Source organism: Balaenoptera ricei, chromosome 9 (assembly GCF_028023285.1).
Source record: "Balaenoptera ricei isolate mBalRic1 chromosome 9, mBalRic1.hap2, whole genome shotgun sequence".
In the NCBI taxonomy this organism is placed as follows: domain Eukaryota; kingdom Metazoa; phylum Chordata; class Mammalia; order Artiodactyla; family Balaenopteridae; genus Balaenoptera; species Balaenoptera ricei.
Genome location: NC_082647.1, coordinates 34,179,338 through 34,206,511, shown reverse-complemented (window position 1 = coordinate 34,206,511; position 27,174 = coordinate 34,179,338). Strand labels below are relative to the sequence as shown.

Here is a 27,174-nt window from a genome sequence, read left to right as displayed (position 1 = left end):
TTTCTCAGTAAGATACACTATTGCCATTTGCTTAATATTAAAATGAACATATCTATCCATCACCTGAATAAACCTTAGCTGATAGCAAAGAGAGGTACCCATGCAACATGCTAAATGATATAAAAATTTGAAGATTATCTAGTTCAGGGCATTGATCTGCTTAGATCTTTTAATCTTAAAAAGAAAAAAAAAAAGGAGTGAGAATACAAATTATTTTTAGACCTGAAGCCAAGAACTCAATTCAAAACAGGGCTTTTCTGAGGAAAAAATTAACCTGGAAGGAGGAAAATGATAAATACACTTAGTTTGTCTCTGCATGGTCTCTGGAATTCTAGTCTCAAATGGCCACCCCCAGAATTCACATCTCTGAGATTTCACAGGATCCTCCTGCTAGAGAGCACATTACAACAAGTGTCATCAATTTTATATTGTGTATACAAATAAAAAGTAGGAGGGACTGAAGGAAATAAGAACTTATTGAATTACTAGCGGTTTAATTAAGAATCCAGGAAAAATCTAATGCCAAGCAGAAAGTGGTGAAGTACGTCATCTCCCTGACTGGTCCTGGAGTCTCCAGACCTTTGGTTGGGACCTGGGCAGCTTTCAGATTTATGAAGAACGAGGGATCGGTAGTTTTTACCTGGGATCATGTCAGACTTTGGGATGAATGGCAATCAAATTATTAATAAAACTAAATTTCATGAAGCCCACAAACCCTAAATTCCTATACCATTCAGTGTGCTAATTATTTTTTTTTACCAAAACAATTTCCTTAATTTTATGTGCAGTTGAACAGTAGTTATCACTTTTTTTTAAATTGCAAATGAAAATGTGAGTTTTGAAAGATTATAAAAAGATCTACAAACATTATGAGAGGGCTGAGATAAAGAAGGTAGATCATGGTCTAAAATCAAGGGAATAAAAAATTGAGTGTGAAATGCGTGTATTGTATACAAACAAGTTTTAAAATATTGAAAAATTAATATGAAATATAGAAAACAACAAAGGGCAACATTCTAAATGAATTACAAAGCTATAAAAAATGAATATATACAAAAGCAATTGCTTGCATGGTGCAGCTACAAATTAGGAGTATGTTTGTAATCAAAACACTCATTTTTGTTGTATTCAGGAATAGTGGATCGATCATGCAAAGAGAGTATCTCCCTTGCTTCTCAGGGAAGATTGGGTTGACATAACCTGTGAATTAAGGAGCTACAATCTCTGTAATTAGGAAGGCTTGTAGTTCTAAAAAATATGGAAAGTATATTGCAGGTCTGAAGTGCATATTTATAACAAGGCCTCACTTCATACCCTAAGCCAGTTCACCCACTGAGTGGCAGCCACACTTTCAGGTCTTTTCAAGTAAGAAGGCTCAGGCTAAATGACCTTCCTCAACCCACCCACCCTCATCTCTCAGGAATTCCTGACAATCACATTAAGAGACCAGGAAGGGTGTGGAAGATGAGTCACTTTGATGTAATGCTGGACAATCTTGTTGGTTTCCTCCTTTGTTATAAAATATTTAAAACAAAAACTTTAGACACATTGATTTATAATACATATAAACAAGAAGGCATATGAACTATCTAGTGCTTTGGAGCTCTCAACTGGGTAGTTTTGTTTTCTGCTGTAATATTGCCAGTTATTCATTTATTTTCTTTCTATACATGTCCAGCTAAAGAAGAAAATTATGTGTGTTTGTGGGTGTAGATGTGTGTATGTCATATATTTATTTGTACATAACATACATGTACACTGAATGGTATATGGAATGTAAGTGTTAATGTTCCATGATATTAGATTATACATAAATTATGACATGACAGAAGCCAGTTAACTACAAGTTATATTTATAGTGCAAACTAATTATTCTCAAACTGTCAGTATTTTTTGACTGAGTCCTTAATTACTTTGAACATGATTTTCATTTACTACTGTCTAGAAATTAGCAGTGTTAATAATCTCATGTGTCATAGGTAAGACTGGTAAAATTACCACTTCAAAGCTTTAGTGAGTGAGGAAAAATCTCTTTTTTTTTAAAACCTATTTTTTAGAGAAGTTTTAGGTTTACAACAAAATTGTTAAGGAGATACAGAGATTTCCCGTATCCTCCCTACTCCCCTCACATGCGTCACCTTGAGCATTATCCACGTCACTCACCAGAGTGGTACGTTTTTTAACAAGGGTGAATCTACATGGACATATCATAATCACCCAAAGTCCACAGTTTACCTTAGGGTTCACCGTTGATGTTGTGTATTCCATGGGTTTGGACAAATGTATAGAATGGACAAATGACATATATCCATCGTTGCAGTATCATACAGAATATTTTCACTGGCCTATAAGCCCTCTGTGCTCTGCCTGTTCATCTCTCCTACCTCCCTGTCCCCCTACTCCCTACCCCTGGCAACCACTGATCTTTTTATTTTCTCCATAGTTTTGCCTTTGCTAGAGTGTCATATAGTTGGAATCATACAGTATGTAGCCTTCCCAGATTGGCTTCTTTAACTTAGTAATGTGCATTTAAGGTTCCTCCATAGCTTGGCAGTTCATTTCTTTTTAGCTCTGAATTGTATGAATGTACCATAGTTTATTTATCCATTTACCCACTGGTGGACATCTTCCAAGTTTTGGCAATTACAAATAAAGCATCCATGTGCAGGTTTTCATGTGGACATAAGTTTTCAACTCATTTGGGTAAACACCAAGGAGCATGATTGTTGGATTGTATGATAAGAGTAAGTTTAATTTTAAGAAACTGCCAAGCTGTCTTCCAAATTAGCTGAACCATTTTGCATTTCCACCAGCAATGAATGAGAGTTCTTACCATTCCACATCCTTGTCAGCATTTGGTAGTATAGAAAAAATCATAAAACTTTTTTTTTTAATAATTGTTAATGTACAATCTAATAGAATACACTAGAACCAAACACACTGCTTTGGAACTTGCCATCAAGACTTTTTGCCATGGGGATATCTTGCAAGCACTGAGTCCTGTTTGGACTTCACCTGTTATTTCTCACAGTGTTCCACATATAGACCCCCATTAACAATTGTTGGCTATGAAGGTTAACGAGAAGAAGGTCATTCTCAGTTGTATATCTCTGAGGTTGTCATTCTTAAGTTTAATCTGCCATCTGAAGCAATGCGCTGAGTTTGTTCTAACGTGAAAATGTTACCATCACAGTTAGATCTCTCATCTTATTCTCTTCTTTGTATAATTGACTTAACAGGTATGTCAAGGATGCCACAATGCCATTGATCCCGAAGTGCAGCGGGTGACCTATAACAACTTCAGCTGGCACGCGTCCACAGAGTGCTTCCTGTGCTCCTGCTGCAGCAAGTGTCTCATTGGGCAGAAGTTCATGCCGGTAGAAGGGATGGTTTTCTGTTCAGTGGAGTGTAAGAAGATGATGTCTTAAGAGGATAGTACAAGCAATATTGAGCCATAGCTAACCAAAGTGCTCTGCATTTCTACTGTAAAATGCAATTTGGAAAAACAAAAGGAAAAAAACAAACTATAAAGGAAACCAGGAGATTTTGTTCAGTATCTTTCTTTGATGTTTTTCCTTATCAAATTTTTCATATCAATTTTTAAAACCTGCTTTAAGCATTTGATTTTAAAAATGGTAAAGAGGAGTTTTACCTTTTCTTGGCTTTCCAGATGTAAAATCTTTTGAGTTGGAAGCTTGGGTTTAATCATTCTTCATATTCCTGCCCCCTTTGTGCCAAACACAGTATATATGAAACATTTAAAAGTTAGTATTTGAATGGAAAGATGAGCATTTCATGTTCTATATTCTTTTTCACTTCTTGTATAAAATGAAAAGGAAATTAAACTTGCCCTAATGCCAAGGTCCTACGTTTATTGCCTCATCTTATTCACTGAATTTTGTAGCGATACACAATGAATTCTTTTGACAGAGAAAATAGAAATGCAGCATAGTATGAAGAGCCGTTATCATTTTAATGCCTATGCATTTGCTATTTCCTAACTTAGGCAGAGGTGGCTTTATCGCATATCTCTATTTTTTTTATTTGCTCTGCCTCTCTGTATTCTCTTTGTAAGCTGATGACCTCCATCTGTGGCCTTGAATATTTTATTGTCACATGTGGCATCCACACTTTTTAATTCTATAGATGATTTTTGGCTTGGACGTAAAAGCCAAGCCACTCATTTATATTATGCTTTCAATCCAAAGAACATGCATACTTTTTGTATCCAAGAAACTATAACTTGTACTGTTTGCACTTGCCTGCTGTGGTTTGGATAGACATTTTGCATGGTTTTCTTTCTCTTCTAATGGATACTGTCCTATGATGCCTTTTCATGGGTATATATCAAATGCCTTCTTTGCCTTTATACTTCCATCCTTAGATATTTCTAATGTTAATTCTTCCTTATCTACTTCCATACATAGCTATGCACTATGAAAATTAAATGGAATGAATGATATGTGAATATCAATGGAATGAATATTATTATTCAAAATAAAGTCTCTTTCACTTTAATACTTGTATTTTTATTCTTTGTATCCTTTTCATTTCAGAGCAAAAAAATCCTTCTGCAATTAAGCATTTGTTACAGCAGGGGGCGGTGTTTCCAAGCATAAAAAAAATAACCCCTCACATAAAGGCTACTTCTGACAAAACAGGACAGAAACTAGGCTTTTCATTATGGTGAAGGGATACATTTTATGAAACTTTATAATAAATGAAAGCATTTAAATTGTTGGTTTTCAAGTCATGCAGGAGTTTTTTCTTTCAGAAAAAAAAAAGAAATGTCATTTTAATTGAAGTTTGAGAAAGCTATATTTTCTTGAGGTAAGTCTAACAAGTATTACTCTTATACTCAAATTGCAACTCTGTTTGTTTGGTTTTCTAAGAATTTTTTCATGGCAGCCTATTGTGAAAAGGGAAGCAAATGTGGAATAGTTGTAACTTCATTCTTCCTAATATTAGCAGGTCATGAAATTTCTTTTTTTCTTAGTCTGAAGCATTTGTCATAGTAGGAGTAGCACTTTTCTCTGACACATACCCAGAATAATTTGATTTTGATTTTTTTCAGCTCATGTTTGTTTGGCTAATAAATAGTGCTTCTCCTAAATTCCATAGCCAACTCCCCCACCCGACCCTACCCCACACTCACTAACATACAGAGATCTGCATTTATTCCCTCTGCACTATGCCTTCCCCAGCCATGAAAAAAAGTGTCTTGAACCCACCACCTTATCTAAGAAGTAATCTAATCCTGCATACAATTTTAAATGCTAATATCACAGATATCCATCATTGTCTTTAAATATCACTTTATGCTTTCTCTCTTTTACCTTTATCTCAAATGGCAACAGATATATTTCCATCTTTTCCACAAAGTTGAACAACTTAATTTTCCCAAACATGGCGAAGTGGGAATAAATTGAAAAAATTTCTCTGCATGCTAACAGGCCTACTCCACAGGTCTGCCTGCGCAGCCTGCACTCTCCGGTGGCTGAGATTGAATCAGGCTGTTTTGGAGATATAGAGGCTCAAGAAATTTGGCTAAATCCATCACTTACTACCTGAGACACTGATTGTATGTATATTAGGCATTTCCTAGAAGAATAAACTACTTTGCCTGAGAAATACAGAACCACTTGTTTTGACTCATTACCCTGACTAAGTTTTAGTTTGGCCTTGTAATACAACAGAATGAACTGTAATGAAATGTAATGCAAGAGAATGTGCACCATTTTTAATTGTTAATCAGATTATTTTTTTTTAAAGAGGTCTTTCAAATACTTTGTCCTATAAGCACTTAACAAGAGTGTAAGATGGTTACTAGATTCTATAATTTTTATTTTTCCTCTAGCCCTTAGGATATGCTCACCCCCTCACTTTCCACCATCATTTTATATTCTGCATTGACCTCAATTCTAAATAATGGCTTACTTGGTACTGGCGCCAGAGTTAAATCCTTCCTTTGCAAAGGGGAAAAGATAGGAAAGTAATAAATATTTCTATCTGAATGTGTGCATTTTTTTCTTCAAAAATAGATAATGAAGAATAAACTTTTGGTCTACTTATTTCCTATGGGGTCAATAAATAGAAATTTCTATCATCCAAATCTCATTTACGTTCTATTTTTCAGATATATAGCTTATCCATTTTTTGTACTCAATATAGCAGGCATTTGACTAACATGTCTATGTTTGTTAGCAGTTGAGAGACCCTTACCCTGAAAAGGACTAAACAGGGAGGAAAAGAATACCAGAATATGAACCACAATAAAGGCACCACAGACAGTAAGAAAAGAAATGCCTTTTTCCCTTCTGCAGAAGCCACCATCTTGGATATTAAAAGGTATAATGATGACTTCTGATTCTCTTATTCCCCTGTTCAGCAGTGGGTACTTGAGAATAACAACGTTGGATGAGGAAAGAGAAGGGAGATATTTCTTTCCTGAGACCCAGGAAGTTCAAAAGAAGATTTTGACACATCGGTTGCTGGAGTATATTGAAGTAATACATTTATCATCCTTATTGGAAGAATCAGACATATTAGAATGACTAATCATGAACTCATTCACAGAATCTGCACATAGCCTATTCATCTCTAAGCAGAAGGATTTTGCTCTTAAACTTTGAATACAGTTGTAATTTTGAGAAATCAGTGGATTTGGTTATCCAATCCCTTTAAGAAATACAAGTTGCTCAAGAGATTGTAGTCATCATACTTTTTGGTATGATATCTTTTTTTATTTTTTTAAATTTTTTGGAAATGAGGGTTGTTTTTTCTTTAATGAATTCTATCTGAAACTTCTGTGACTCTGAAGTCTTCAAGCACATATTTCCAAATCTGACTTTGAAGTAGTTCAGCCCAGTTTCACCAAAGGCAAGAAATTCATTATTGACTCATTCTTAAGGAATTTTCAACATGCAGTGTTTAAGCTCATCCAGCTTCACCATGGTTACCAAAGAGACATCACAGCCCAAAATCAGCATTAAGCCTCTGTCCCAAGATGCCCTGGCATATCTGAACTTGTCTTCTGGCTATTCACTTAATTCCTTGGAAAACTTATGACTCCATCAATGTCTCCATAAAATAGCACTTTACCACAAATTCTTACTAGATATGCCCTGCCCCTCCCTGACGTCTCCCGATTTAAGTGCTCAATGAAAACTCTGATGACGACTGTACTGAATAGTCACATATAAGAAAGGGGTACCTGGGTGTGTTTTGATCAAACAACCTGAAACACATTCTGGCTTGAGTAATAGATTTTTTCATATATTTACTACATGTTTAAATAGCTTTAGCTAATTATTTTTTCTCTTCACGGGGACAACATGTCATCGTATCTTCTATTTAATCTGATAATGTATTTTGAAACCCTCAAAGCAAGGTATCATTAACCTTTTATATTGTTTTGAATGGCATTTTATGCTGACATTTTTGAAGGATGCTATTGATTTTTATTCAATGATACTTCTCCCCAGGATATCTCGACCCTCAGACAAATAGCAAAAACAACCTATACCCTGGTACCTTTCTTTACTAGAGCCAGCCATTACTGAATGCAGAGACATTCAAGTTTCTGTCCCCATAAGTAGTGACTAACTGTGAAGGCATCATGGTATAGTTCAAAGGAAGGCTTGGGTTAGGAGTCTAGAGACCTTCTGGCTAAGTCCCACTGATCCTCTCCTCCTCACAGTTACACTGAGCAGGACAGAGGACAAGATTGTTGGATTTGAGGAGTCTAGGAGATAATAGGCCCAAGTGTGGGTTGGACATCTATGAATATATTGAAGTCACCAAGAATAAAAACAGGGAAATCAGTGGAGAGAAGAGTGAGCCGGAGGCTAAAGTCATTTAAAAACAAAAAACAAAAAAACCCATGAAGGAGTGTCCTGGAATTTGATAGAAGAAGGCATCTAAGGGTAGAAATGGAGGGTAAAGTCTGTGGCCATGTACTAGATATACTTCAAAGAGCTGTGAGTGTGAGGAAACAAAAAGGAATTAGTGGAAATAACAATGGAGAACGAGGAAGATAGATACCTACCCCACAGGCATTGTGGAATGTCCATATGGGAGAAAAAGTAGCTGGCCTCTGCTTGAAAGGTCTGGACGGAAAACCAGGAATCAGTTGGAGCAAGATGAAGCTGTTGAGAGTACAAGGGAGTTTGCAGTTCACAGAAGTTGAATTTCAGCGAGCATAGAGGTAAAGTTAGGGAGTGTAGGAAGGGATAGAGCCAAATTAGGGGATTGGCAAAGAAGAATGGATATCAGGTTTCCAAACGAGGCCAAAAAAAATCTAGATACCTGGGGCAAACAGGACTGAGGGGCATACCAAGGTTAGTTTGCTAGAGGAGGATAAGTAATTAGGAATGCTTTTGGTTGTAAGTAACACAGCTAAGAGTAGCTTAAAGACAAGACATAGGCTAGCCCAAATTTGGCTCAGAACAAGCTCTTTTAATCTCTATGCTCTGCTATCCTCTATGTGTTGCATTCCATTCTCAGGTTTGTCCTCTCATTCAAGCACCACTCCCTCACATAACAGCATCCAAGATACAAAGCAGAGAGAGGGCAAAAGGTTTTACTTTCTTAACAAGGAGAAAAATCTTTCCCAGGAGGCCCCAGCAGACCTACCTAACTTTTCCATTTCATTGGCTAAAACTAGTTCACATGCTTATCCCCATCTGAGGAAAAGAAAAATAGTAGCTATGGTTGAGTTATCCGATCATAATTCATACCCTGAGAGCTGGGCATATGGCCACCCAAAAGAAAATTAATGTTCTGATAGAGGAAAAGAAGAAATGGCCGTTGAGTAGGTGAATGACAAAAACTACTAAGGTGAATGATGGTTTAGAGTTCAGAGTCTTTAGCTGGAAGGTATGGGATGCCCAGGCAGTTGTTTAGTTCTGATGCTTGGGGTTTCTGTTGGCCTGTGAGATGAGCCAGGGGCATCATTTGGGGGCATCTTTCTTAGGCAGGATGCCACTTACGTGGCGAGAGATGACATGGAGTCAGAGGAAGAGACACTGTGAAGTCCTTGGGGTGACATTACTAGATTTTGCTTGTCTTGCTCCACCCACCAGCTCACTCTACCCAATCCATTTTCAAGCTGCAGGACATTGTTACTTCCCCTGTCAAGCTCCCTCGCACTCTCTTGATTTCTCTCTCTCTCTCAACCTACAACTTGTTCCTTGGAGCCCCTACCATGCTGACTTATCTGGCCATCTGAAACACATTTCAGTCTGTCTGTGCCTGCCTCTCCAAGACCATAACCAACACTTTAGTGGATAACCTCATTGTTTCTCATCAGGGATATTGTAAGTTCCTTTCAAGCCCTCCTGTTGATAGTCTCACCCTCTCACCCTCATTCTAACTCAGTGGCTCACAAACTTCAGTATGCAGTTTTGTCCAATAGAACATGGATTGAGTTGTGATTGAGTTTTGTCCAATAGAACATGAACAAAAGTAATGTAGTAGTCCCCTTCTAGGCTTGGCCATTAAAACTCAAGATCCCCTAGAAGATGGTGGAGCCAAGAAATAAAGAAGGCCCTTGGACATGCACACTGGAACATATGTGAGCAAGAAACAAGCTTTTACTGTTTTAAGCCACTGAGATTAGGTTTATTTGTCATAGGCGTTAACCTTTCCTAACTAATACAGATAAATAAAGCAGACTTTTTACTCATTCTACAAACATTCCTTGACTAGGTCATGTGTTATATTGGGATGCTGGGGAACTGGGGGTGAACAAGGCAAGACTTCTGCTCTCAATTCTCCATAGTCTCATGGAAGAGACAGATAAGTAAACAGAAATTAAAGTAATGAAGGGGACTTCCCTGGTGGCGCAGTGGTTAAGAATCCGCCTGCCAATGCAGGGGACACGGGTTCATGCCCTGGTCTGGGAAGATCCCACATGCCACAGAGCAACTAAGCCCATGAGCCACAACAACTGAGCCTATGCTCTAGAGCCTGCACACCACAACTACTGAGCCCGTGTGCCACAACTACTGAAGCCCGTGTGCCTAGAGCCTATGCTCCACAAGAGAAGCCACCGCAATGAGAAGCCCGTGTACTGCAACGAAGAGTAGCCCCCGCTCACCGCAACTAGAGAAAGCCCGCGCGCAGCAACGAAGACGCAACACAGCCAAAAATAAATAAAATTAAATCTTTAAAAATAAAATATAATAATGAAGACCTGTCCCCGAGAGAAGACAATGGAAATGATCCCAGAGTGACTGTGATATTGAAATGTCTTCTCTGATAGCAGAAGTTATTTTCACTGTTTTCTTAGGTGAGTGGATGGATAAATAGAAGAAACACTGCAAAAACAGAGTCTATCACAGTGGGATAGAAGGACAGGGAGGAGTCAAGGACAACTCCGAAGCCCCAGCCCTGCCAATTAGAAGGATGATAGTAACAACCACAGAGATGGGAAATCCACTTATGGAGGAGCTAGGTTGAGAGAAAAATGATGGGCTAGCTTTGGAACATGTTGAACTTGAGGCAGGTGGAAGGGTACAGTTTAGAACCTGAAATCTGATGCTCAAGAAAAACCTGTGGCTGCAGATGTAGATAAAGAAGTCAATGGATAAAAGTTACATTAGCATCTCATATTAACTTTCAAAAAGGAGCCCGAGTTTCCTTATGAAACGTGACTATATGTCAAAGATACTTTTGAAATGATTTCCATGTTACTCTTTTTTCCAGGGTAAAATTATGACAAGTTTAGTATATTTTCTCTTGAAAAAGTAAAAATTATACTGACAGTTTTGGTACTTCCACAATAGGCATTGCAAGTTCTGAACAGCCACTTAAACTTTGTCTCAGTTTCTCCTCTATAAAATGAGAATATCATCCCTATGTGGCAGACTGCATTTTGAAAAATAGCTGTGGTAATAATTCTGGTCCCATATGCTCTTCCAGAACCTTGCCACTCACCATCTGGAGTCTATCTTCCCTCCCCTTGAACCTGAGCAGGACCTTGTGACTACCTGGATGAATAAAATGTGGCAATCATGCCTTCCTAGGCTAGGTCATAACAAATGATATGACCTCTCCAGGCTCTCTGTCTCAAGGGTTGTGCCTAGTCACCATAGTGTGAGGAAACCAAAAAGAGCCCACTCAGTCCATGTGGAGAGGCCCATGTGGAGAGGAACTAAGGCTCCCAGCCCAATGCCAACATCAACTACCAGAAACATGAGTGAATGATTCTTCAAATAATTCCAGTCCCCAGCTTGAGTCTTCCAGCTGAAACCCTGACATCAGCAGAGAAAAGCTAAACCCATGTGTCCTGACCAAATTCTGGAACCATAAAACCCATAGAACCCATGAGCATAATGAATGGTTGTTTGATGTCACAAAATTAGAGGGTAATTTGCTATGCAGCCATGATATCTGTAACACCTATTGAACAGAATTATTATATACATGTTTTGCAAGAATTCTCCTTTCTGCATTATTATACATAATACATAATATTATACATAAAGGAGCATTCTTACAAAACATGTAAATTTGCTCCAGATACTACAAAATGTTACTTATATAAATGCATTACTTGGGATATTAACTTTCATCCTTTTATCTACCTTTCCTCTCCCTTTGCTTAAGGATTTCTGCAGATGTACAGTCAATAAATGTAAATCCATAAACTCCATCTATAGAGTTTATAAACATCAGAAACATTTATAATAATCTAGATTCAGAAAACCTGATGAGCAGTATTTCAAGACAGTACATTCCATGGGTTAGGATCATGGTCCTGGAGCAAGTGGAAGGCCTATATTCATATGAGGAGTCTTCAGTTCTTGATTCCTACTGGACAAATGGAATCCTCAGCACTCCAGTTGCCAAGGTGAGAAACACCTTCAATGCTGCTGAAGATTCAGGGAAAGAACTTAGAATACAGAATACAGGGCCTTGTTTATTCTCCAAATCCTATGAAATAAAAGTCACTTATTTAGGGAAGACTGAGGGGGAATTTATTAATAACCCACAAGTTCCCAAGTACTGTAGGTATAAAACTAGGTACAATATAGGCCTTGCCCTCAAGAAGTCCACAATCGCATAAAGGAGACAGATGCTTAAACAAACTAGCAATCCATTGTGATAGACAGAAGACTAGAGATAAAATCTGGAAATTAGCTCAGGAGTTTGTCAAAACTTACAGTTTATCAACGATTAATACTATCTCACAATCAGTGATTTACTCGATTTCTTATAATTTCTTTCTCAAATTTAAGATGCATTTACTTTCCTTTAATTGCAGTTTATATAATACCGTCAAAGTATTGAAGCATATGTAAGGGAGTATGTGAATTTTGACAGTCCTGCTTAACAAAGGCACACATACATTATTTTATTTCCACACACATTTTCTCTTTTTTTTCAAACGAAGTTCTGCTAATAGACTTGAAATGGAGCAGGGGGAGGTGCAGGAAGAGAAGCTAGAGGACAACATAGGACCATAGCAACGTACAAGACTTTCATTCTGGATCGATTTTCCATGCCTCACTCTATTTTCCACCAAATGGCACTGCACCCAGCATTTTCCAATATCAGGAAATACCCTTTGCAGTTTTGCAAAATCTTTGAAGTAACTGTAGGGAATTATTGTGAAATCCTCATCATCACCATTTAATATTTGTTAAGGATTCTTCTCTGCCCATTCCTACTGATGGCAGCATAAAGCAGAGCAAGCACTACAGGCGAAGCTGCTGACATAAAGTGTTTTATCCCAGAGGGAGAGTTCAGTATTCCCATCGAAGACTGAGAATAATTCTTGCTTCTTCACTTATAAAATGAACATAGGAATTTCCATTACTTATCTCCAGCAAAAAACTCATTGCGGGATAATCACAGAGCCTTATTCAGAGTACTTAATAAGGATTTTACCAAAGGAAGAGTTTAAAGCTTTAAAATGACATTTCTTACTTGTGTGTGTTGGGGCAAGCATTATTAAATGAGAGCAAATTTGGGCTGGAACTTTTTTTAACAAATTTCATTTGTAGTCACTTTCTCCTTTTTAAAATTGCCTTAACATTCTTTTGAACAGCAAAGCTAGTCACTGTTCTAAGTGTTTTATACATATACACTCAATCCTTACAACAAACCTTTCAGGTAGGTATTTTTTACTATATCATTTGACAGATAAGGAAACTGAGGACAGTGGAATTATGTAATTTGGCACAAGTCACAGAGTTAGGAAGGGGAAGAACTGAAATTCGAACTCTGGCAATCTGGCCCCAAAGTTTGAATTCTTACCTCACCATACTGCCATAGTGAGTACATGTCTCTTCCCTTTCATATAAACTATGTCAGGACCACATAAAAATAGTTTTCTTTGGCTTGTTTGCCCTTGTACAGGAATTTCTCCCATGCACCTCTGCATCTTCCAAAAGCTTTATTAGCCCATCCTTTAAAGAAAGGTGTTCTCTCCTTAAGGAGTCGCTCCACATCACATTGATTCTGGGCCATGCAGCCAGCAGCAGCCCCATGTCAGCCTGCTAAAGACAAAACCCTTTCTGTTTCTCAACCAAATCCCTCATATTTTGAGCAGAAAACAAGAACTGCCCTGCTGAGGTGCCAAGGGAAACATACTTACATTATGAACTGTTTCTAACCAATGTTTTGGGGATTTTAAAGGGACAACTTTCTAAATATCTGAGACATTTGCAAACAACCCAGAAACACAGGCCAGCTTTGCAGCCCAAGCATCGCTTCTGGGTTGTATAATCTTCTTCCTGAAAGCAGCTGTTGCGATGCCCAATTATCAGTCGTCCAAAGATAACAACAAATGTTTTCTAAGGTTAAAGTAAACAAAGTAATCTAGGCCTTTGATTTTGAAATGTACATTGTTAATATAATTTTGGCATTATTTAACAGATTTCAAAGTGGAATCAAAGGTTTATGTTTATAAAGTTTATATTCATTCCACAAAGTTCAAGACGTTTGGCACTGCTAGGGAAACTTTAAAAGAGTAACAAAAGATTACCATGAGGAATTCAAAGCTGCCTTGTATGGTAATGCCGATTCAAACCACCACATAGCTCAGCATTGTAAGTTTAGCTGTAATTTTAAGGATGGATCAGTGTGTAGCTGCGGAGATTACTAAGTATAACACAGTGGTTTGCCCATTAACAATGAATAAGGGACTTTGGAAATTTTACAGTTAATGTCTCAGTTTTGAAAACATATTGGAGAAATGAGAGAGAGAGAGGGAGAAAGAGAGAGAAACAGAGAGAACTGTTCAATTTTTGGCTTCATTTACTAAGTATTTATTAGCCTCTTTGACTGTTCTTCAAAATCAGCAGCTCCTCCTTGCCTTGTAATTGTAAACTGCACACTTTTGCCAACTTGGAATGCACACTGTGTTCCTGCCCAGCCCAAGCTCACTCTGAATCCGCCCGCTCTCAAACCCTGCTCTCCCAAGCTCTTGATTTGTTGGCAGCCGGTAAAAGGGGTTTCCTTATGAATCATAGTGCGTGGGGAGGCTGAGTGGTATACCCCTCACTTGTGCCATAATCTGTGTGGAATGTATTTGAAATAGAAGACAGAAATCTAGAGTTTAGTTCAACATCTGACTTCAAGCACATTCTCAAAAAATTGGAGTGCGATGTGGAAAAAACACTGTGTCTCTACTGCTGTGGAAAAGTTCATTCCCATTAACATTGTCTCCAAAGGGACAGGAACTAAGTTGCGCACTTTCAGGCTCTGAGGTCTCTGATTAGGAAGGAGTCCATTTCTCGACCCTTTTAGGCGACCCAAGTTTCCTGTTCAGTTAATATACTTTTATTACATCCTTTGGTGGGCTGAAGTGGAAAGGCGTGTGGTTGAGAATACACAGTTGCCATAGACAACAGTTTTCATCAATTCTATTGAACAAATGTAAAGTCTGATGGATCACATCTATAACTGCAAGACGAAGGCTAAGAATATTACAAGATAGGTGTGTTTATAAAAGTCAGAATAGATGTGAGAACACTTTCCCACCACCTGTCATCACCTGTTTACGTTATGTTAAAGAAAATGGGTTTACTTATCAGCAACATGCACTTACCTGGCAAAACGAATTGTGACTAGCTATCCAGTTCTAAATTTCATTTCAAAGAAACTAGATACACTGTACTAACCAAATCTTTTATTTTCTTCTTAGATTGCACTAAGTACGCAAATATCTTAAATGAAAAAAAAAAGACTGGTAAAGGCATTTTGAATGAACAGAAAAACTGGGAAATGTGTGGCTATAAGCTTAGAATTTGCCCTAAAAGCTAAATGTATCAAACTCACATATTCTCCCAAACTATAGAGAATAAATCATGTTTCAGAAATGTAAAATGCACATATGTCACAAAGTTTTCTCTGGTTACTAGGCAATAAAATGATTATACCTCTTAATTCACAAATCTTATAAATGGAAATAAGTCTGATACCTGCTACTTTGATTAATATTCAAAGAAATGAGTCAAGTTATTTTGCTCATATACCTTGTAACATGTATTTCCAAGTAAAGGTAAGTGATGTGAGAAAAGGGGAATGAATAATGATAAGAAGTAATCTATTTTGGATACTCATAATTTTGGCTTGATCCAGAAGTTCCTTCAGTATCAATCATCTAATACAATCACTGGATATGGCTGATGTCAGCAGTCTCATCAGTATGTAGAAAATATCAAGCCTGTGTTCACTCATTTATTCAACAATCAATCACTCAGGGCTTACCAAATTTTGTGATGTTTACAAGGTGTACAAGGAGCCCATAAGCTCAAGAAGCTCACCATGTGGGGAGAGAGGCAGACATGCCAACAAGTAATTAGCATGAGCATGTTAAGCCCTCAACAATTGAGGAGTAATAAGAACCTGCTGTAAATAAAAAAAAAAAAAAAAAAAAAAATTTCTCTCTCTGTCACTGTCTCTGTGTTTTTTTTTTTAATTTATTTTTATAATAGGGTATAGCTGATTTTCAATGCTGTTTCTTGCTGTACATCCACTTGATTCACTTACACAGAGACATAAATTCTTTTTCAGTTTCTAAAAAAAAAAAGCCCTCAACAGAGGGGAACATGAAGGGAGCAGAGAGAAGAAGAGCAGGGCAGACTTCGGGAGAAAGGCAATAGTTGAACTGGGTCGTTAACAGGAGTGTAAGTGACCCAGGAGAAGGGGTGGGAGGTTTTGATAATATGATTTATAGTAAGAAATATATATTTGGTCTTTGTCCAGTTCCTGGCACAGGGCTCCCAAAATCCTTGAAATTCCCTAAGTGATAATAGAGGTAAAGATGTCTTTAGTTATTCATAACAAGCCTTTTTCAACCACACTTTAGTTTGCCAGGGGAACCAACCATGTGATTAGAGGGTTGGAACTTTCAGCCCCACTCCCTGACCTCTGGGGAGGACAAAGGGGCTGGAGATTGAGATCAGTCACCAATGGCCGATGATTTAATCAATCATGCCTAGGTAATGAGGCTTCCATAAAAACTCAAAAGGATGGGGTTCTAAGAGCTTCCAGGTTGCTGAACACTTGGAGATACAGGGAGGGTGCTGTGCCCAGAGAGAACATGGAAGCTTTGTGCCCCTCCTCACATACCTTGCCCCATTCATCTCTTCCAGCTGGTCGTTCCTGAGTTATAGACTTTTATAATAAACTGGTAATCTCATAAGTAAACTATGTTCCTGAGTTCCCTGAGCCTCTCCAGCAAATTAATTGACCTGAGGAGTAGGTTGTAGAGTCCCCCAGTTTACAGCCAGTGGTCAGAGCATAGGTAACAACCCAGACGTGTGACTGGCATCTGAAGTGGGGGGCGTGGAGAGGCAGTCTTGTGGGACTGGGCCCTTAACTTGTGGGATCTGCAATCTCCAGGTAGATAGTGTCAGAATTGAGGTAAATTGTAGGGTACCCAACTGGTGTTACAGAATTGTCTGGTGTGGGAAAACTACCACACATATGGTGATCAGAAGTAAAGTAGTGCAGTGTGAGAGCAAGGAAACACACATGTGGCCACTGAAGTGTTCTCTGTAAGCAGGAAAAGGAACACACAGGAATGTGGTCTTTCTGTTCGTTTTTTTGTTTTGTTTTCAGAAGAGACATGGAGCAGTAAAGGGCATTTCCGACAATGGCATTTGCAGCAAGATGGATGGACCTAGAGATTGTCATACTGAGTGAAGTAAGTCAGACAGAGAAAGAAAAATATCATGATATCACTTATATGTGGAATCTAAAAAAAGGGTACAAATTAACTTATCCACAAACAGAAATAGAGTTACAGATGTAGAAAACAAATTTATGGTTATCAGGGGATAAGAGGGGGTAGGGATAAATTGAGAGATTGGGATTGACATATACACACTACTATATATAAGATAGATAACTAATAAGGACCTACTGTATAGCACAGGGAATTCTACTCAATACTCTGTAATGGCCTACATGGGAAAATAATCTAAAAAAGAGTGGATATATGTATATATATAACAGATTCACTTTGCTGTACACCTGAAATTAACACAACCCTGTAAATCAACTATACCCCAATAAAAATTTTTAAAAAAAGAAGACACTGTTTGTGCAGTAACAAGACATGTGAGTATGGAGTGAAATGAGGTAGCAGTAGCTTTTGATTAATAAAAGAAAGGGAATATTGGTGGAGAGAATGATAGATTTTGGGCTGGCCGAGAGGCAAGGTGTGAGTTTCACTGTAAAGCTTCCTAAGGAGAATGGACTACACAGCAATATTTTCCAAAAAGTGTTTTATGAACTGTTAATTTCATAGACCACTTGTTTCTTGGGTTATTTATAGTGAACTGAGGTAAACAAAAGGATTCTTATTCAAGTAAGTTTGAGGAATGCTGGATTTCTTTTCTGCAGAAGTTCTCAGAGTCTGCAGTACACTAATCCACATGGCTATACAAGACAAGGTAATAAAGACTGAATTTCCCACACTTATTCGACCAAAGAACCCTGTTTTGCACAGGCTATTTCAAAGAAATAGTGTTCCACATAAGGTAATTTGGAAATGCTACTATAAGGAGTTGAGTGGAATTAAAAGTCTTAATTGTTAAAGGTCAGGGAGATTCGTGGCCAAATCTGTATTTCAGAAATGCAACTTTGGCAAGATTAGGGAAGGGGGGTTGGAAGTGAGTCAGAGTTGGAAGATGAATGGGGAAGCTAAGACAACAATCTAAGCAAAGGCCATGAAAATGGAGGAAAAAGTCTGAATTTGGGAAATTTTCAGAATTGACAGCACCAAAGGGCTAGTTGGACATGGAGAGTAAAGAAGTGAATGAGAAGGAAAAAGTAAATAATAACTTAACCAAGTAATCCAAGGTAACATCATCCATAATGAGACAGATTGACACCATGTGCTTCCTGATGTGATACACTGAGAAAGACACACTATCACTTACATTATATTCCAAACAATATATAATCTGAAACTAATCTTAAAAATATCAGATAAACCCAAATTGATAGATGTAAAATCAACAGAATGTATTCTCCAAAAATATCAATGTCACAAAAGACAAAGAAAAGCTGAAGAACCACATCAGATCAAGAGAGACTAAAGAGATATGAAAACTAAGTGTGAGTGTGATTCTTAATTCCATCCTGGACCAGCTAAAAATATGATAAAAAAGACATTAAAGAGACAATTGGAATAATTTGAGTAGGTCTTATGGATTAGATAATAGCATTGTATCAATATTAATTTTTTATTCTAAAAATTTTACTGTGATTATGTAGGAGAATGTTCTTATACTTAGAAAATAACAATGAATATTTAGGGGGAAAGGTGCATGAGGACTGTACTTACTCTCAAACAGAATAGAAAAATTTATGTGACTATATGTATGCATATAGATATATGGAGAGGGAGAGAAAGAAAGAAAGAAAAAGAAAGAAAGAAAGAAAGAAAGAAAGAAAGAAAGAAAGAAAGAAAGAAAGAAAGAAAGAAAGAAAGAAAGAAGGAAAAAAGAAAGAAAGAAAGAAAAGAAAGAAAAAGAAAGAAAGAAAGAAAGAAAAGAAAAGAAAAGAAAGAAAGGAAGAAAGAGAAAGAGAGGAAGAAAATATGAGAAAATGTTAAAAATTGGTGACCAATCTAGTTGAAGGGCATTTGGAAATTTTTGGATATTTTTGGCAACTTTGGAAACGATTTCAAACTAAAACGTTAAAAAAAACTCAGCCATTTCACTTGCAAAGCCAATAGGTGCAAAATACAAGTCAATGATGGTTTTGCAGTTTCTAGCTTCAGTGATGGATTGAGCATACAGACTAGGGAGGAGCAGGTTTGAGAGAAGAAGGTGGAGTTTGGTTTGGGGCATGTTTCATTAAAATGCCAATATCATGTCCAGGGGAACACGACTGGTAAGATGCGCCTAAAGTTCTGGAAAGAGAGGACACTGGAGTCAAAGATTTTGAAGACATCTTTACATATGATAGTCTCCACCTGCTGGTATTTTAAATTAAATGACAGTTTCTCTTTTCATTCAAACAACTTTAGTTGAGCCAGAGCAAATTTACAACTTTAGCTTGGGCTTAATCTTTAATCTCTAAATATGATATATGAAATTTTACCACCTTTTGGATGAGCCAGACTCTCCCAGAAAGGATACTGACATAAATGACTTAGTTACAATTAAGTTTAGAAGAAAATTTAGGTATATTATATTAAGTAATTGATTCTCAATGAATATTAGGGATCAACAGCCACAACCTGGCTTCCTAGACATTAACAGCAATTAAGATTTTGTATATGTGCTCCAAAAGTTGACTGAAAATAATAACATATTAGTTGAGATTGAGTTGAGTTGACTCAAAAATACCAGTCATGTTTTTAACCTTCCTAAACTTCATGATCTACAGAGCTTGTGTTTCAGGAGCAACTTGGATATTGGTTTGGTTAAGTTAAACAACATTACAGTGAAAATATTTATTTTAATAAAGACTTCCCTTTAACCTAAACCTTTAATTTCATTAGAAAATGGAGAACACTAACACTAAAGTAGATTCAACTGGCCAGACTAAGAAAATGTCAGCTTTTCCAAACCTCAGCGTATAAAAATGAACAAGCTCAAAATATTTTGCCGAAATAAATATTATCTCAATTTTGTGTACATAGGCAGTTTCAACTTTTCCAAGACTAAATGCAAAATATTTTTGATGACTCTTGCCTGTTGCAAATTGCCAGAGATACCCTCCTGTCACGCTGGGACACCAACTCACCCTAACATGTAAATAGCTCATGCATGATTTCCTTCCATCTTTTGGAGCAATTATTTGAATAACAGCAGAGTAATCCTTCCACTCTCTTTACTGGAACTAAATGCTGTTTAAAGCATATCAAACAATGTCTAGCCAGACTGCCTGGGTTTAATTCTGTCTTTGCCCCTTATTAACTGTGACCTTGAACAAGATGTTGAATCTCTTTGTGCCTTGTTTTCCCATCTATAAATGGAGCAATGACAGTACTTAGAGATTTCGTCACAGTATGTGCCATATCAATTAGCCAAAGTAAAATTAATCCCACCTGCCTAGATGAATAGAAGTCCCAGCTTCCTCCAGGGGCCCATCCCTAGTATCTCATCAAGATGCTACAGAGACTGTCATACAGTGTGAAGTAAGCCAGAAAGAGAAAAACAAATATAATATATTAACACATGTATGTGGAATCTAGAAAAACGGTACAGATGAACCTATTTGCAAAGCAGAAATAGAGACATAGATGTAGAGAACAAACGTGTGGACACCAGCGGGGGAAAGGGGAAGGGTGGGATGAATTGGGAGATTGGGACTGACATATATACACCACTAGGTATAAAATAGATAACTAATGAGGACGTGCTGTATAGCATGGGGAACTCTACTCAGTGCTCTGTGGTGACTTAAATGGAAAGGAAATCCAAAAAGGAGGGGATATGTGTATACATATGGCTTGTTCACTTCACTGTGCAGCAGGAGTTACCATGACATTGTAAAGTAACTATACCCCAATTTAAAAAAAATAAAGGAATCATATTAAAGACAACAAATACTCAAAAAAAAAAAAAAATAAGGAAGAACAAGAAGAAGCTACAGAGGTGCTTACTTATATCCAAAGGGGGAGTCCTAGTATTTCTCAACTACAATTCAGACAGTTTTGCTGGGACAAGAGGACTCCACCAAACACTATTCATACAATGGCAATTCCAGAAACAAATGCCCTCTGTCCTGCTGTTGTGACTGCTGTCACTTCTACCATGACCTCTGGATGCTTCTACAAATAACTATGGCAACTGCTTGTGTTTTTTGAACATTACCATGCTCTGACCTAAAAGAAGAGAAACCAACTTTCCTCTTTACCCATCTGCCCCAAGAACTGTAATTCTATAAGCCTATCACTGCAGTTCAAGAACTCCAAAAACTAATCAATCACTAATTTTAAATTATTGAGCAGTCTATTTTGGTATTTTTTTAAAACAAAATTCTTCAGGGACTTCCCTGGTGGCACAGTGGTTAAGAATCCGCCTGCCAATGCAGGGGACAACGGTTGGATCCCTGGTATGGGAAGATCCCACATGCCACGGAGCAGCTAAACCTGTGCACCACAACTACTGAAGCCTGCACACTCTAGGGCCTGCGTGCCGCAACTACTGAGCCTGCGTGCTACAAATACTGAAGCCCGGGTGCCTAGAGCCCATGCTCTGCAACAAGAGAAGCCACCGCAATGAGAAGCCCGTGCACTGCAACTACAGAAAGCCTGCACACGGCAACAAAGACCCAACGCAGCCAAAAAATTTTTTTAAATAAATAACTTCTTCAATAAACTGTACTCATCAATTTATATAAATTCAATAAATTTCCTATCTTGGGAAAATATCCTTATCCCAATGCTATGTTCAGGAAAGCCAGCACAAAGGCCATTAGAAGAGGAAGGAAAAGTATTACTTAAGGAGGGCAGACAGAAGGTCTATGCAAAGGAACTGCAAAGCAAATTGTGACCTGAAGTGAGTTGAAGAAAATTACTCAAAGCATTTGTTACCTCTCAAAAAGTAATGTGTCAGGGAGGACCTTCAAGATGGCAGAGGAGTAAGACGTGGAGATCACCTTCCTCCCCACAAATACATCAGAAATACATCTACATGTGGAACAACTCCTACAGAACACCTACTGAACGCTGGCAGAAGACCTCAGACTTCCCAAAAGGCAAGCAACTCCCCACGTACCTGGGTAGGGCAAAAGAAAAAAGGAAATACAGAGACAAAAGAATAGGAAAGGGACCTGCACCTCTGGGAGGGAGCTGTGAAGGAGGAAAAGTTTCCACACACTAGGAGGCCCCTTCACTGGTGGAGATGGGGAGTAGGTGGGGGGGAAGCTTCGGAGCCACGGAGGAGAGCACAGCAACAGGGGTGCGGAGGGCAAAGCAGAGAGATTCCTGCACAGAGGATCAGTGCTGACCAACACTTACCAGCCTGAGAGGCTAGTCTGCTCACCCACCGGGACAGGTGGGGGCTGGGAGCTGAGGCTCGGGCTTCGCAGGGCAGATTCCAGGGAGAGGACTGGGGTTGGCTGCATGAACACAGACTGAAGGGGGCTAGTGTGCCAGAGCTAGCCGGGAGGGAGTACGGGAAAAAGACTGGACCTGCCGAAGAGGCAAGAGAACACTGTTTCGGGGGTGCGCGAGGAGAGGGGATTCACAGCACTGCCTAAACGAGCTTCAGAGATGGGTGCAAGCCATGCCTATCAGTGCAGACACCAGAGACGGGCATGAAACGCTAAGGCTGCTGCTGCAGCCACCGAGAAGCCTGTGTGCAAGCATAGGTCACTCTCCACACCTCCCCTCCTGGGAGCCTGTGCAGCCCGCCACTGCCAGGGTCCCGTGATGCAGGGACAAATTCCGCGGAAGAACACACGGCGTGCCTAGGCTGTTGCAACGTCACGCTGGCCTCTGCCGCCGCAGGCTCGCCCCGTATACCGTACCCCTCCCTCCCCCCAGCCTGAGTGAGCCAGAGCCCCCTAATCAGCTTCTCCTTTAACCCTGTCCTGCCTGGGTGGGAACAGATGCCCTCAGGCGACCTACACGCAGAGGCAGGTCCAAATCCAAAGCTGAACCCCAGGAGCTGTGCGAACAAAGAAGAGAAAGGGAAATCTCTCCCTGCAGCCTCAGGAGCAGCAGATTAAATCTCCAAAATCAACTTGATGTACCCTGCATCTGTGGAATACCTGAATAGACAACGAAACATCCCAAAATTGAGGCGGTGGACTTTGGGAGCAACCATATATATATTTTTTTCCTTTTTCTCTTTTCGTGAGTGTGTATATGTATGATTCTTTGTGTGATTTTGTCTGTATAGCTTTGCTTTTACCATTTGTCCTAGTGTTCTGTCTGTCCGTTTTTGTTTTTTTTTTTCCCTTTGGTTTTTTGTTATGTTTTGTTTTGTTGTTTTTTTAGTATAGTTTTAAGCACTTGTTATCATTGGTGGACTTGTTTTTTGGTTTGGTTGCTCTCTTCTTTCTTTCTTCCTTTTTTTTTCTTTCCTTTCTTACTTTTTAATTTTTAAAAATTTTTTTATTTTAATAACCTTATTTTATTATTTTTTTCTTTCTCTTTTTTCTTTCTCCCTTTTCTTCTGAGCGGTGTGGATGACAGCGTCTTGGTGCTCTAGCCAGGTGTCATGCCTTTGCCTCTGAAGTGGGAGAGCTGAGTTCAGGACATTGGTCCACCAGAGACCTCCCAGTTCCATGTAATCTCAAACAGTGAAAGCTCTCCCATAGATCTCCATCTCAATGCTAAGACCAGCTCCACTCAACGACCAGCAAGCTACAGTGCTGGACACCCTATGCCAAACAACTAGCAAGACAGGAACACAACCCCACCAATTAGCAGAGAGGCTGCCTAAAATCATAATAAGGTCACAGACACACCAAAACACACCACCCGATGTGGTCCTGCCCAACAGAAAGATAAGATCCAGCCTCATCTATCAGAACACAGACACCAGTCCCCTCTACCAGGAAGCCTACACAACCCACTGAACCAACCTTAGCCACCGGGGGCAGAGAGCAAAAACAACAGGAACTACGAACCTGCAGCCTGGAAAAGAAGACCCCAAACACAGTAAGTTAAGCAAAATGAGAAGACAGAGAAACACACAACAGATGAAGGAGCAAGGTAAAAACCCACCAGACCAAAAAATGAAGAGGAAATAGGCAGTCTACCTGAAAAAGACTTCATAGTGTTGATAGTAAAGATGATCCAAAATCTTGGAAATACAATGGAGAAAATACAAGAAGCGTTTAATGAGGAACTAGAAGAACTAAAGAGCAAAGAATGATGAAGAGCACAATAAATACAAATTAAAATTCTCTAGAAGAAATCAATAGCAGAATAACTGAGGCAGAAGAACAGATAAGTGACCTGGAAGATAAAATAGTGGAAATAACTACTGCAGAGCAGAATAAAGAAAAAAGAATGAAAGGAATTAAGGATAGTCTCAGAGACCTCTGGGACAACATTAAATGCACCAACATTCGAATTATAGGGGTCCCAGACTCTGATACAGACTGGTATCAGAGTCTGAGAAAATATTTGAAGAGATTATAGTTGAGAACTTCCCTAATATGGGAAAGGAAATAGTTAATCAAGTCGAGGAAGCACAGCGAGTCCCATACAGGATAAATCCAAGGAGAAACCTGCCAGGACACATATTAATCAAACTATCAAAAAGTAAATACAAAGAAAAAATATTAAAAGCAGCAAGGGAAAAACAACATATAACATACAAGGGAATCCTCATAAGGTTAACAGCTGTCTTTCAGCAGAAACTCTGCAAGCCAGAAGGGAGGGGCAGGGCATATTTAAAGTGATGAAAGGGAAAAACCTGCAACCAAAATTACTTTACCCAGCAAGGATCTCATTAAGTTTTGACAGAGAAATTAAAACCTTTACAGACAAGCAAAAGCTAAGAGAATTCAGCACCATCAAACCAGCTTTACAACAAATGCTAAAGGAACTTCTCTAGGCAGGAAACACAAGAGAAGGAAAAGACCTACAATAACAAACCCAAAACAATTAAGAAAATGGTAATAGGAACATACATATCGATAATTACCTTACATGGAAATGGATTAAATGCTCCAACCAAAAGACACAGACTGGCAAAATGGATACAAAAACAAGACCCGTATATATGCTGTCTACAAGAGACGCACTTCAACCTAGGGACACACACAGACTGAAAGTGAGGGGATTGAAAAAGATATTCCATGCTAATGGAAATCAAAAGAAAGCTGGAGTAGAAATTCTCATATTAGACAAAATAGACTTTAAAATAAAGACTATTACAAGAGACAAAGAAAGACACTACATAATGATCAAGGGATCAATCCAAGAAGAAGATATAACAATTGTAAATATTTATGCACCCAACATAGGAGCACCTCAATACATAAGGCAAATGCTAACAGCCATAAAAGGGGAAATCGACAGTAACACAATCATAGTAGGGGAATTCAAAGCCCCACTTTCAACAATGGACAGATCATCCAAAATGAAAAGAAATAAGGAAACACAAGCTTTAAATGATGCATTAAACAATATGGGCTTAATTGATATTTATAGGACATTCCATCCAAAAACAACAGAATACAGTTTCTTCTCAAGTGCTCATGGAACATTCTCCAGGATAGATCATATCTTCGGTCACAAATCAAGCCTTGGTAAATCTAAGAAAATTGAAATCATACCAAGTATCTTTTCTGAGCACAACGCTATGAGACTAGATATCAATTACAGGAAAAAAATCTGTAAAAAATACAAACACATGGAGGCTAAACAATACACTACTTAATAACCAAGAAATCACTGAAGAAATCAAAGAGGAAATTTAAAAATACCTAGAAACAAATGACAATGAAAACATGATGACCCAAAACCTATGGGATGCATCAAAAGCAGTTCTAAGAGGGAAGGTTATAGCAATAATCCTACCTCAAGAAACAAGAAACATCTCAAATAAACAACCTACACTTACATCTAAAGCAATTAGCGAAAGAAGAACAAAAAAAAACCCAAAGTTAGCAGAAGGAAAGAAATCATAAAGATCAGATCAGAAATAAATGAAAAAGAAATGAAGGAAATGATAGCAAAGATCAATAAAATTAAAAGTTGGTTCTTTGAGAAGATAAATAAAATTGATAAACCATTAGCCAGACTCATGAAGAAAAAAAGGGAGAAGACTCAAATCAATAGAATTAGAAATGAAAAAGGAGAAGTAACAACTGACACTGCAGAAATGCAAAGGATCATGAGAGATTACCACAAGCAACTCTATGCCAATAAAATGGACAACCTGGAAGAAATGGACAGATTCTTAGAAAAGCACAACCTTCTGAGACTGAACCAGGAACAAACAGAAAATATAAACAGACTAATCACAAGCACTGAAATTGAGACTGTGGTTAAAAATCTTCCAACAAACAAAAGCCCAGGACCAGATGGCTTCACAGGTGAATTTTACCATTTAGAGAAGAGCTAACACCTGTCCTTATCAAACTCTTCCAAAATATAGCAGAGGGAGGAACACTCCCAAACTCATTCTATGAGGCCACCATCATCCTGATACCAAAACCAGACAAATATGTCACAAAGAGAGAAAACTACAGGTCAATATCACTGATGAACATGCAAAAATCCTCAATAAAATACTAGCAAACAGAATCCAACAGCAATTAAAAGGATCATACACCATGATCAAGTGGGGTTTATCTCAGGTATGCAAGGATTCTTCAATATATGCAAATCAACCAGTGTGATACACCATATTAACAAATTGAAGGAGAAAAACCATATGATCTTCTCAATAGATGCAGAAAAAGCTTTTGACAAAATTCAACACCCACTTATGATAAAAACCCTCCAGAAAGTAGGCATAGAGGGAACTTGCCTCAACATAATAAAGGCCATTTATGACAAACTCACAGCCAACATCGTTCTTATTGGAGAAAAACTGAAACTATTTCCACTAAGATCAGGAACAAGACAGGGTTGCCACTCTCACCACTTTTATTCAGCATACTTTTGGAAGTTTTAGCCACAGCAATCAGTGAAGAAAAAGAAATAAAAGGAATCCAAATCGGAAAAGAAGTAAAGCTGTCACTGTTTGCAGATGACATGATACTATACACAGAGAATTCTAAAGACTC

The 27,174-nt window shown here is 38.3% G+C and overlaps 2 protein-coding genes across 6 annotated transcripts in view; one reads left to right on the top strand and one right to left on the bottom strand.

The window, feature by feature from the left end:
- The window catches only part of TES (testin LIM domain protein), a 45,572-nt gene extending 41,054 nt beyond the window's left edge, over positions 1-4,518 (top strand). For both annotated transcript variants that reach the window (XM_059933554.1, XM_059933556.1), the window contains exon 7: positions 3,240-4,518. In XM_059933554.1, the coding sequence (XP_059789537.1) occupies positions 3,240-3,428 (189 nt within the window). In that variant the 3' untranslated portion in view covers positions 3,429-4,518. The remainder of the gene's footprint in view (positions 1-3,239) is intronic.
- Positions 1-27,174, bottom strand: part of TFEC (transcription factor EC) — a 650,324-nt gene that overhangs the window by 272,434 nt on the left and 350,716 nt on the right. Inside the window, exon 1 of one of the 4 annotated variants that reach the window (XM_059933559.1) lies at positions 8,048-8,126. The exons of the other annotated variants lie outside the window; for them this stretch is intronic. The gene's annotated coding sequence lies outside the window, so the exon portion shown is untranslated. Of the gene's footprint in view, positions 1-8,047; positions 8,127-27,174 lie in introns of those variants that run through there. 4 annotated transcript variants of the gene reach the window in all.